The sequence below is a fragment of the Hoplias malabaricus genome, chromosome 17, assembly GCF_029633855.1.
Source record: "Hoplias malabaricus isolate fHopMal1 chromosome 17, fHopMal1.hap1, whole genome shotgun sequence".
Lineage (NCBI taxonomy): Eukaryota > Metazoa > Chordata > Actinopteri > Characiformes > Erythrinidae > Hoplias > Hoplias malabaricus.
The window spans coordinates 4,384,185-4,397,178 of record NC_089816.1 but is presented as its reverse complement, the minus strand read 5'-3'; the positions used below and the strand labels follow the sequence as shown (position 1 = coordinate 4,397,178).

Below are 12,994 nucleotides of genomic sequence, written 5' to 3'. Positions count from 1 at the left end.
ATTCCTTATTATTATTATTATTATTGTGCAGTTTTGATATTTAATGTAACTTTATACATGTTCCTCCTCAGTTTCTTAAAAAAATTACTCTTAAATTCACTTTGCATGCATATGCATGTTTAAATGTGTTTTTAAATAAGGCTATTTTTCAAAAATATTTTTTTGGGTTTGTTTTCTGTAAAAGGGTGTCACAACTTCATGGCACTGAGAAAATGTGGGTCCCAGGCTGAGACCAGTTGAGAATTCCTGCTCTAAGTACAATGTGATGTGTGGATATAAGGATCAACGCTCCCTTATTCCCCTCATTCTCCAGCCCTTAATTTCCCTGTGGGGATCGTACCGGCAATTATCCATTCCCAAGCCTGCATTTCCACTGCCCCCTAAATGATACTGTGATTTTAAAATGATGACAAAACACTAAGCCTCTTCCCCTCCTTCTCTGAGATGTTAAGGCATTGTAAAATTAAATAACTATTTTGTAGCACAGCAGGTGGCGCTGTGACTCTGAGTGAATAAGTTTGGGTGCTATTTCAAATCCTTATATGGAGTAGAGAATGGTACAAGAGTAGTCTGTGGGGATGACATTGTATGTCCTGTTTCATTGCTGTAATTACTGTTGCTTCTCATGGATAAAATATCCACGTACAATGGCTGTACAATGATCCTGGGTTGATATTTCAGCTTTTAAATGAATAATTTACAAACTAGCTACTCTACACTTACTAGCCCTGACGTTAAATCCGCCTCATTGTGCATTTTACCAGCTACACTAACCAAAGAGGAGCACTTTGTTTTTCCACAGTTATTAAATGTTGTCCATGTTGCTCTGTATATTTTTTCACATCCCATTTCACCCTGTTCTTCAATTATCAGGGCCCCCAAAGAACCACCACAGAGCAGGGTATGATATGAGCTTTGGAAGACTCTCAGTGCTGAAGTGGTCACGGTGTGTTAGTATGTGTAGACACAAGTATTACTGCTGGAGTTTTTAAAACCCTCAGTGTTGCAGATGGGCTGAGATTAAGGCACGAAGCAAAAACAATCAACTCAGCATCATCCTGTGGACACTGTGGAAAGAATAACAAACACAGAAAGACAAACACAAGCTCTGCAATAACAGATGAGCTAGTGTCTCTAACTTTACATCTAAAAGGTAGGTATGTCTAGGAGTGGACAGTGCAGAACAAAACTGCGTATGATCCATTCGTACCAGCGAAGAAAAAAGTACACAACTGGTATGTCTTCTAAACATGTTAAATCTGTGAATGTAGTTTCCAGTAGCTTGTAACTACCCCGTTGATATTCTGTTTCAAAAGACACTAAACCTACAGTCCCAATTTAAACAACTGTGATTTTCAGAAACTCGATTGAATAAATCTGAATAAAGTGCCTAGAGATAACCTGCACTAAAATCAACTAGATAGTAGTCATAAAAAGCTATGAGCAACAACAGGAGGCATTGTGTGTGATCTATATCAACTCCATCTTGAAAAACAAAAATTTGGGAAATGCAGGTAGTTTGATATTCTGTTCAGATATTTTGCTTAGACGAATACAGACTGGCACCAAGCACACACTGGACGTTCTGGGAAATTTTAAAAGGCTATTACCAAAGAAGTCACAACAAAACTGAATGCATTCAGTCTAGGATTTGCTGAGATAGCAAAATGTGGCTTCTTATATTAAACAAGAATTAGCCAATTTTCCACCTGTAAAACTGCTAAATGATTTCTGAGCACAAATGACATAGCATTAGTGGCAGAATGAAACCGGGGGTTTGCCTCACGTGTCTCAGAGTAAGCATGTGTTTGCCTCCTAAGAATACAAGGGAGATTCACTGAAAGAGTGGAATTGGAGACCACTAAAACTTGTGGGGAAATTTCAGCTACCTAGGATTAAAAAGAAAAAACCCTGCAACATTTGGTATACTCAGTTCCCAAAAGATTATACATTTTCTTAAAATGGAACAGTCATGTGTCCTGGTAAAGGCATTAATTCATTTTAGATTCGTTTATATTTACAAAATACAAACATTTGGTCTTTGAAAACAATATAAATATTTTCTTTGAACTTTTGTTAATGGTTCAAAAGAATTCACAAAGGAATTATTCTTGGTTTTTATTGCATGTTACAGAATTGGTGTTTTTGTCACGGTATACATACACCCTCATGTCTGTCACAAAGCCCAGATAAATAGGGAGGGATTTGTCAGGAAGGGCATCCGGCGCAAAACTGTGCCAAATCGATAATGCGGATCAGTTGATTCGCTGTGGCAAACCCTGATGGGTGCAGCCGAAGGAAGAAGAAGAAGACACATATGTCTTCATATGTAATGTAATATAACTCAACAATTAAAACAAGTTGGGTGGCATGGTGGCGCAGCAGGTAGTGTCGCAGTCACACAGCTCCAGGGACCTGGAGGTTGTGGGTTCGATTCCTGCTCTGGGTGACTGTCTGTGAGGAGTTAGTGTGTTTTCCCTGTGTCTGCGTGGGTTTCTTCCGGGTGACTGTCTGTGAGGAGTGTGGTGTGTTCACCCTGTGTCTGCGTGGGTTTCCTACGGGTGACTGTCTGTGAGGAGTTGATGTGTTCTCTCTGTGTCTGTGTGGGTTTCCTCCAGGTGACTGTCTGTGAGGAGTGTGGTGTGTTCTCCCTGTGTCTGCGTGGGTTTCCTCTGGGTGACTGTCTGTGAAGAGTGTGGTGTGTTCTCCCTGTGTCTGCGTGGGTTTCCTCCGGGTGACTGTCTGTGAAGAGTGTGGTGTGTTCTCTCTGTGTCTGCGTGGGTTTCCCCCGGGTGCTCCAATTTCCTCCCACAGTCCAAAAACACACACTGGTAGGTGGATTGGCGACTCAGAAGTGTCCGTAGGTGTGAGTGTGTGTTTGTCTGTGTTGCCCTCTGAAGGATTGGCGCCCGCTCCAGGGTGTATTCCCGCCTTTCGCCCAATGATTCCAGGTAGGCTCTGGACCCACCGCGACCCTGAACTGGATAAGCGCTTACAGATAATGAATGAATGTAGAAAAAAAAGAAAACTACAGCCATCAGTTCAAGTTGAATATTATTCTGAAAGTCTAGGTGAAGGGGTCAAGGAGAAAAATATTTGGGCAAATATGAGCCAGGCCTTTATGTTCCTCAGGTATCAGTGTTTTTTTTTATTATAACTTCCCTTAGATTAAAATTTTGTCCATTCTCTTTCAAATAGCAGCATCATAAATTGTGACTTGAGGTGAGATCTGTATTTCCTTGTGGTTCTCAGCTGACTCATGTGTTATATGAGAGGTTTTTAAACTGTGGGTTGTAACCCATTGCTGGGTGAATGGATGACCGGAGAAAGCTAAATCAAAGCACATTTCTTCACTCTGGTGTCATGCAATTATTATTTAATTATTTGTATGACTTTTGGTGTTGTTTTTTTCCTGATATACAGAAAAATGAATGATCTGTTTGATTAAGGGGTTAGAGGTGTTTATACAATCACTCATCTTCTGTAACTGCTTCACCCTGATCAGACAAGTGGTGGGTCCAGAGCCTCCTTGGAATCATTGGAGCAAGGCAGGAACACACCTTGGACAGTCTTCTAGTCCATCAGGGGGTATCACAAACTCCTGGGAAGACATTCAGACAGCCTGTGTTTTTCAAATCTGGAAGGAAATTATAGCAGCTAAAGGAAACCCATGCAGACCTGAGGAGAGCACACCAACCTCCTCATAGGTAGCAACCCTGGGGCTGTGTGGCAGTGACAGTATCTGCAGTGTCATATGTATGTGTTGTTTATCTTTATAAATAATTTGGTGGTTCTTAGGATAAAACAGTAACTCTGGAATGAAGACATTTTATAAGTCTCGTGGTATATGTGCTTCAGTCCCCATTCTTTTTTTGTTCACTTTTCTTGTTCATTGTGCATATTGCATCATGTACAACACAAGTGACCACTTTGGTGAGAAACACAGTATGTTTAAAAAATTATATACACACTCCTTCAACCACCGGAAAAAGTTTAGATGGTCAGTTTATTGCAGTAGTGATTCAGTTTCTAGGAGAGTTTCAGGATATGGCACTTTACTTTGGCACTTTCACCCAACCCTTTGGAGAACTGGAAAATCCTTTATCGTAGCATTTGAATGTGGTGCAGTTTCTAAATGTGATTATGTGGGAAACTCTTTGTACGTATGATTGTGAGTAGCTGAGTGACTGAATGAGTTCTATGAGACGTTTTTCATCTAAAATGCTTAAAAACCAAGCATAACTGCAAGGTTGTTTATTTTTTTATATAAGATGTATCTTTGGAATCATAGCAGGTATTAATATAATAATTAGAATATAGTTTTTTTAGTCAATTGTTGGAAAAATTTGAGCTAAGCATTGATGACTGTGTTCATGTCCTTCACTTACTAATGCAGGGAAGCATTTTTTTTTCCTTATTCATGTGTAAAAACTGAAATCAGAAAATGCTGATACATGTTTATCTTTATACAGTGACAAAACCTTCATTTATGGCCCTCTGGCCTTTGGATAAGGACTATACCTGTGCCAACTCTTGCGTGTGTTTCGTGTGTTTATCTGATGAGGTTTTGTAAAGAAACTGTGACAGTATCAATGATTATATGCGGGCTCACTGGTGTTAGTTTTTCCAAATAAGAGAAGTAAAAAAAGCATAAAAAACTTGTCTTTTCATCATCCTTTTTAGAATATTGTTGCTGTTGAGAGACATCATCTCAAAACCTTATCCAAACAAGGAACACAAGTGTCTTTGATGCAAAGCACTGACTAGCACACCTTGTGGAGCAGGTCCTAAGTATGAGTGTGAGTTTGTATTCTTTACTAGTGAATGTGGTACATGGAGTTTTTCAATTGTTCATTCATTCATTCATTGTCTTTAACCGCTGATCCAGTTCAGTCGCGGTGGGTCTGGAGCCTACCTGGAATCACGGTGCACAGCGTTTTCAAATTGTAACAAACAATAAAAACAACAGCATTAAGGCAGCAGAATTGCCTTTGATTTATATTTGGTTTAATGCAGACAAAATAACCATTTTTATTACAAGACTATTTTAACCTCTATGTCAACTATAGTATCTCATTCATAAACCAGTCCAGGCCCCACTTGGAACCACTGCTTATAACTTCAGCATGTAAAGGGTTTTAACCTGCTACAGGCTGATTTGACAGATATAGGTAAATAGACTACATGTTATTATTGATTGATTCATTCATTCATTATCTGTAACCCTTATCCAGTTCAGGGTCGCGGTGGGTCCAGAGCCTACCTGGAATCATTGGGCGCAAGGCGGGAATACACCCTGGAGGGGGCGCCAGTCCTTCACAGGGCAACACAGACACACACACATTCACTCACACCTACGGACACTTTTGAGTCGCCAATCCACCTGCAACGTGTGTTTTTGGGCTGTGGGAGGAAACTGGAGCACCCGGAGGAAACCCACGCAGACACAGGGAGATGGGTGTACTCAATATCATTTATTTACACAACAATGAAAATGTCTGCCTGAAAACATACAAAACAGATTCAATGAAATAAATGTTAAAAAACAAATAAAATGACATTAACATATTATACAAGAATGATAAATGCTCTATTTGTAAATGTACAAAGGATTACAGTTAATGTCTATTATAAAACCTTTTGTTTCTGAAAATGCACACTGTACATCACACTGGCCCAGATACAAAATGGCAGTGCCAATTTACAGCTCATATATTCACAGTGTTTATAGCACTCCTCTCAGGAAAAAAAAAATACACAAAAGCTTGTCTATCCACTTCTGACATTATTTGAAAATACCAGCTACTCAAAACGCTGTGTTAAACATTTATGAGGAATAGACAATACAACAGTCATAAATACATTGTTTCCATTATCATCCCATTCAAAGCCTGTAAATTTACCATTTTTAATATAAAGCGTTTTTCTTCTTTTGACAGTATACAGTATTTATGGATGCATTGGATGCACTGAATCACTAGAACTATTACCCTGTCTCCTGGAGAGTTTTGACCCTCTCAGTCAGGGTTCAAGGGGAAGTGTTTAAACACTGAGGATTAAAGTAAATCCACTCAAAAGAGTCTATTTATTGTATTTCTGTCTTGAGGAGAATTAAAAAGGACTTTAGCAAAACCCTGGTGTATGTTTTGTGGAGGTTACATCCGAACCCAGAGGATGATAAACAGAGAGTGTTTTACTTGACCAGCTACAGATTCAGCCAAAAACAACAGTCAAACCATTCAATCTCAGTTCAGGCTACAACCAGATCCATGTAACAATGTTTCTTCTAAATGTAAGAACTGCCACTTAAACAGGAGTTGTTGTCAGAACATATCACTTTCTCATCTGAATAAATGCTTTAATAAATCATTACTCTCCAAAATAATAGGAGCTTATATTTTTTACTTTTCACCACATTCACATAATGTTCATTTGCCCATTGCAAAATCTGTTGGGTTTATGTACATTTCTTCATGTAATTTTGAAAAGTGACAGTCACAAGGGAAGCATTTACAGTTTTCATTAGGAGTGTCCATTAGTCAACTTACAGTAACAGAGGAGTGACTCATTAAAAGCTGAGACGGTGAAGAGAATAGGTCATAAAATGTTTATTATATATCTATATTGCTGTAAAACACAAACAACTTTTTAACCATGGTTCTTCTCTGTTGATGCACATGTATCAACCAATAACTTGTTTATGAACATTACAATTAATGAGGTGTTTTTCTACTGATTATTGTGTTGTAAATCCCCAAACAAGGATATTCTGATTTGATGATTTCAGTTTCAGATTGTTCTTGTTTTTATATGTTTGAAGAATTATGACACTTCAGTTTCCCTTTTGGAGATTAGAATGATGCTACTATAATAATATAATCTGCAAACTGTACATTATATAACATTATTCTCTCAAGAGGAACCAAAAATGTTATCTTTAAGAAACAAGAAAAATCAAAGAAAGTATGATTTAAGTCAGCAGATTTTGGAATGTAATAAACTTTACACAAATGATCAGGAAAATAAACTAAAGTGAAACCAAAATATCAGCGTCTGGTTTCACACTGAGTGGATTACCACATTCGGAAACAAGCCAGAAAATTTGAAATGTCGCAAAACGTCTAAGACCTTAGTTCAAAATTTCACGTATCTTTCATTTTTTTTATCCCCAATTCCAAAATAATTCAAGCTCAACACATTTGGAAGACAAGAATAACTGTAAAAATCTGTTATATCAACTAATGGACACCATCAATGGCCAGCTTCATGCAGAATGCTGGGTAATGTGGAAAAGCCATCCTACTTGCCCACTGAGAGTGAGGCTGTAGCATTACCAGGGATTGAACTTACATTCTCCCTGTGATAGGACTAAAGTTGCGTATCTCTTTGCACAGCCATGTCAAAACTTGTCAAAGTATGTGTCTTCCAGAAAGAATTTAAATAATTAACCTCCCAGCCTTGGGCGTACAAACATTTTTACATTATTTATTCCTCAAAAATGTGTGTCAAGACTTTTCGACATCTCATTTTCTACATACCTTTCCACAAACCTGTAACTGTACTTATTTCTTGTCTTTTTTTAAAAATCGAGGGCTACTTCACATTATTATGGGATGCTTTGAAATGTTATTAAATCAGATTCAAAAATGTTGACTGGTACAAAATTTAACATGTGCTTTTATAATTATTTAGAAATACTCTGTTTTAGAAGGGGAATATCTCTTTCCAGGTGACTTTGGTTCCTTGTCTTCTTTCTCCTGTACAAAGAAACAGAAACGTACTGACTATAAAGAAGTTGCTATTAAATATGTATACAGTATATAAACTTAGCACAGAAAGCAAGGAATTTGTGTTTGGTAGATTATTTCTTTGTTGTAAAAATGCTTCTTGGCAATAAATGTTATACTGCTGGAAAGCCTGTTGATTTCTGTCTGTTAATTGGCTATACCATCCTGTGAACCTTGACCTTGCAAATCTGTAGGAGACATTATATGGAACTTGGCCTTCCATTTGGAGATAGTACTAGAGCTCACTCATATAATGCCGCAACTTGAGTTTGCGGAACACCAGCTTAAAGTTGCCCTATGGCACAGGCCCTATCCAGATCAGTCAAAAGTGGCATGTCGATTCATGGAGCAGACACCTGCTGACCACTGTAGCAGGGCTCATGCTCATAGGTGATGGCACCTGACTGGCAGCACCTGGGGGTACCAGAAGCTCAAAACAAGTGTCAGTAACAACCGCAGAATAAGCTGTTTGGCATTGGCAGAGAGGATTTGGCAAATTTTTCATTGGCGCAACCCACATGCTCAGCTCAGCTCATCCCACAAATGCATGTTAATCCCAAATGTGGCACCGTTTAAAAGGAAAAATGACAGGGTTTCCAATGGTATAAGATTTATTGCCAAGAAGCTTTGTTACAACAAACAAATAATCCACCAAACAAAAATGTACTTACTTTTTGGGCTAAGTTTATTTCATTTCAGTATTTAGTTTATTTCAATAATTACACAAAGTCCTGTGCTGAGTTTACATTTACCTGCTCAAAAGGAAGGCAATTTTTTTCCCTCAAAATGTCTTGCGTAATTATACATTTAAAACAAAGTCATTCAGTGTGCTCTGTTGTAAAATTGTATGTTCCACTTAAACTTCACAGTGTCAGTGATAGGAAACAGAATTCACCTGCATTTACTTTTAAATAATTTTGCTTACATCTCAACTAATGCCAAATGAAGGAATTTTTAAAAATAAGAGGATTTACCTTTGTCCAAATGTACACAAATAATAATGTAACATTATTACATACAAAATTGACATAAATGGCGTCCTTTTCATACTAATCAATCAACAAACAGAAGAAAACCTATTGGTTTTCTAAAAAAAATGTTTTCTGCCTATCACTTGTCTGTGATGACATCTTTACGTAACAGCTGAAAAAGTATGAGTTTATTGATTTGAAATCAGGACTAAATCTGTGCTGTATCACAGTTCTTACCGTTGCAAAAGAAAGAGAATGACCATCATAAACAATGAGACCAGGTCAACAGTGATCCAGATGACATTATACATCAAAGGAGTCTGGGGGGGTTAAATAGTTACAAGAACACATACGTATTAATACTGTCATCCTGAAAATATCAGTAAAGCACATTCTTAAAAAGACAGTGTCACTGTTGGAATAAAAACGTGCTTTCAATTTTCTTACATAATTAATTAATGTATATCTATACTTTGTTACAAATGACCTACAGCAAATGTCAGAAATACCTGTAAACTTCAAATCAACCTACACTTAAAGTTAGACATTTTTTCTTTCTTCTGTTAAGATACTTTTTTTTAGATAAAATATTTAGTTCAGGGATAATATGGCCCTAAAACGTTACTGACTGGAACACACAGTTGCAAGTAATTTTTACATTAATTTGACATTATCCAGAGATTATTTAAAACTTGAAAATGCAATTGTATTACTGACTGACTGACTACTAATATTGAAACGCGCATGCGTGAGTAGGAACTGTTAGTTAAGTCATATTTCACATAGTGTGTGAAGTAAATTTTGAACCATTTGGCGTGTTTCCATTTACATAAACTGGTTCGCAAACAGGAAAAATTTGTTCCCAGCCGGAACCAAAGAACAGTAGATTCTTCAGAGTGAACCGTGGCTGAATAATAAGAAGTAAGAAAGGAATACGCTCTGTTTGTGTGTGTTTCTGGGGCTGTGCTTGGCTTGCTGGCCAGAGCCTTGGCTAGGCATTGGTTAGTTCATAAGCTCAGCAGGACGGCTCGGAACTCAGCAACATTAACACACATATCTCACAGAGAGTGGAAGACTGGTGAATTTTTCTTATTCCACGTGAATGTATGTCTTTGCCTGAAATATCGTAAAGGGAAATGGTGGGGAGACATTTGTGGAGATGTCTGTGGAGATTTGTGTGTGTTTTTATAAAGCTCCATATAGCTGCACATACAGCCTCCTTAAATTTCACATGTATTACTCTAACCAGCTACATTGAATAAATAATTAATTGCGATTCTTAAAATCAACAAAACATTCTTGATCTTCTTTGTTCTTTGGTGGTAGATAATTTAGTATTTATCTTTAAATAAAATGAACAAGAAAGGCACTGGTGCCACATTTATACAAAGAAACGCCTCCGTGACAATGGCTATATGGCTAATGGGGGTCCTGCAAAACTAGGTTTGCCTAGTTTCTCTTTGCTTTTGTTTATAAATAATCATCTCTTGACAGAAAACCTCCTTTTACCGGCACTGGTCCAAAGTTATTTTGGTTACATTTATTTCCTTTGTTTATAAATATGCACGCTCCTCCATGCTGCTGTACAATGGAGCTGTCAATCATCATTAATTTGAGAATGTTACAGTGATTAAGGAAATTAGAATAGACAGAAAGGTTCTCACCAAATGCCAGTCAGGTTGCGACATGTCTCTGAAGAGGTGGCAGCTGTTTGTGGTCACTGAACTGACCCCTGAGCACCAGAGCAAAGAGAAGAGCCAGCTTTCGTTCACTACCCACATGTTGACTCTCACATTTTTGCGGCGATACTCTCTGTATACATGAGAAATCACACGTTATATACACACAAATTCAAACCAAAACTAAATTGAAGTATCCTCATTCTCTGCATTTTTATTAATGGTTTTAAAACTATAATCACGCCTAGTGGATGGAATAAATCAGAGATTCTGTACTAAACATATTGTAAACATGGCTACCTCCAAGTGGGGGGTGGGGGGTCTGCTATATAGAGGGTAAACTGGTTAAATCAGAGAGCACACAGCACTTTGTTTATAAATAACTTTTAGAAATCTTTCTTTCTCATGTATTAACTGATTGCTCCTTTAAAAGTTGGTGACAACTTATTCTTTCGGGCATTAAAACACGTAATGAATTGTATCAGAGAAAAAAAATGTATGTGGTGCAAATTCACACACACAAAGTGCCTGGCATTAAGTTACTCACTGAAATATCATTTATCAGCTCTCTATATCTCACAATAGATATCTTTTTTTTATTAATTTGATCTGAGCCCCACTTTCCCTCAGGGTGTAAGACAACACTTCTTATGTAGCTAGCTTTCTCTGAGCCAGCATTCATGTCCCTACACGCCACATGAATGTGTAAAAACCCCTGATACACACCTAATGTCCTTAGCACTCAGACTGTTGTATTTCATATTTAAAAACGTCCCATTCTCTGCTTCCATTTCAGACGCATCGCTGTAGACCTGCTGGAATCTTTGACCATGTTTGTTAGCATATTCCCTGCATGCTTTAGGAAGCAACCAAATCTGTGAGAAACACAAGAAGCACACAAATCAGGAGTTGTATCATAGACCCAAGCTTTCACATTCAGAATTAAGAAGCGAATCATTTCATTCCTGCAATGCATGAAGGGGCTCTATCTATAATCAAATTTCAGCTACATACCACCAGCAGCTGGGTGTCTTTCACAAACCTCAGTCCCAAAATGTATAGTATATGAAGTGGAAAAAAAATAAAAATAAACAGAAAGCAATGATTTTTACATTCACTTTGACTTGTAATAATAATAAAAATAAATACATTTTAAGTGTTTTACTATATTGACCTAATTTTTTTCTCACATTTTTGCAAATATAAATATCTAGAGGTGATTCAATCATGTTTGGACATAAAAATTAATGTTCAGGAAAGGTCCCCTTTGTTATGAAAAGAGAAGTGTGAAGCTTTGCCATCTTGCCAAACAAGCAAATAAAAAATCCTCTGAATATCCCAACCGTTAAACAAAACTATTTAAAAGAGTTTGTGTATTGATTCCTCACCAAAAGACCTAGGATATCCAAAGAATTCTCTGTGTATACCAAGTGAATATCTGTGACCTTCAATCCCTCAGACAGAACTGCACTGCAATCCGCTTCTTTAAAAGAAATCTTTAGAAAAAATACTGCCAATAAAAAACAACTGTCCCTGTTTCCATAAATGCAAGCCAAGTCAAAATTATGCACAGAGAAAGCTAAAGGACACAATATCCACAAATGGCAGAGTCTTCTCAGGGGTCGTCAGCTTGTCTGAAAAACACCCAAGTGTGGAATCTCGTATTGTGTTCTGATGTGTTAATCTTTCAGCTTGGGTGGATTTGTAAGAGGAAGCATGCTTTACCAGCATAACGTGCAAATGCAGGGTCTGTCATGGTATATATGATATGATATGTGGATGTCTAAACACCCATTCCAGTAGTATATTACACAAACACTATGTTACACCAGCAAGACATATGAAGGTTGCATCAGCACACACTTCAGAAAGAGCATCAACAGTTAAAATGACCTTGGCAGGTGCTATGGTAACAAGAAAATCATTGTTTTTCACTGCACATGGTAGTTGTTTAAATCACGTCGCTCATCTATGTAAATAAAGTAGTAGGTATAATTATAAGAAGACTGAAGAGAAATCTGAAAGTACATCTTTATAATTAACTCACTAAATCACGCGAGATGCCAGAGTTCAGGATTGTCTCCACTGTATAGCTGCAGTCATCATTGTCATTCTTTGAGTCAAAGATGATGGGGATGTTGTGTTCCTTAGCGAGGTCTAAAAGCTCAGAGAGAGATGGGACTGTCTGGTTGGAAGTACGTTGCCTCTCCTCTTTTGATAGTAACGACACTGACCAAAAAGGGTCATTCTGCATGGGCAAAAGAATATTCACCACTTAAGATGTAGAATAAACCTTCAGCCTAAATATTTCAGCACAAAAACAACTCCTCACTTTACCTTTATGAACCATTCTCCTGCATTTAACATCTGCAGCTCTTGCCAGGTCCAGTCAGTGCTCTGGTTATACATTCGATTTGGAAAGATAACGTCTGCATTTGTCGTCCTCTTTAGAAAATTTGTGCCATGGTCATGCATAAGAAAAGGCGTCTTGTCTTTGCTAGAAAAAGAGATAGAGAAAGAATTTGCACCCAAATCTACTGAGTATTTGTTTATTTTA

General features: G+C 37.6%; 1 protein-coding gene across 2 annotated transcripts in view; it reads right to left on the bottom strand.

Annotated features, from left to right (window-relative positions):
- Nucleotides 1-5,458: 5,458 nt before the first annotated feature.
- The window catches only part of gdpd2 (glycerophosphodiester phosphodiesterase domain containing 2), a 29,190-nt gene continuing 21,654 nt past the window's right edge, over nucleotides 5,459-12,994 (bottom strand). For both annotated transcript variants that reach the window (XM_066648570.1, XM_066648571.1), the window contains exons 10-15: nucleotides 12,775-12,934; nucleotides 12,485-12,685; nucleotides 11,164-11,312; nucleotides 10,423-10,570; nucleotides 8,996-9,078; nucleotides 5,459-7,757 (exon numbers count right to left, since the gene is read on the bottom strand). In XM_066648570.1, the coding sequence (XP_066504667.1) occupies nucleotides 7,685-7,757; nucleotides 8,996-9,078; nucleotides 10,423-10,570; nucleotides 11,164-11,312; nucleotides 12,485-12,685; nucleotides 12,775-12,934 (814 nt within the window). In that variant the 3' untranslated portion in view covers nucleotides 5,459-7,684. The remainder of the gene's footprint in view (nucleotides 7,758-8,995; nucleotides 9,079-10,422; nucleotides 10,571-11,163; nucleotides 11,313-12,484; nucleotides 12,686-12,774; nucleotides 12,935-12,994) is intronic.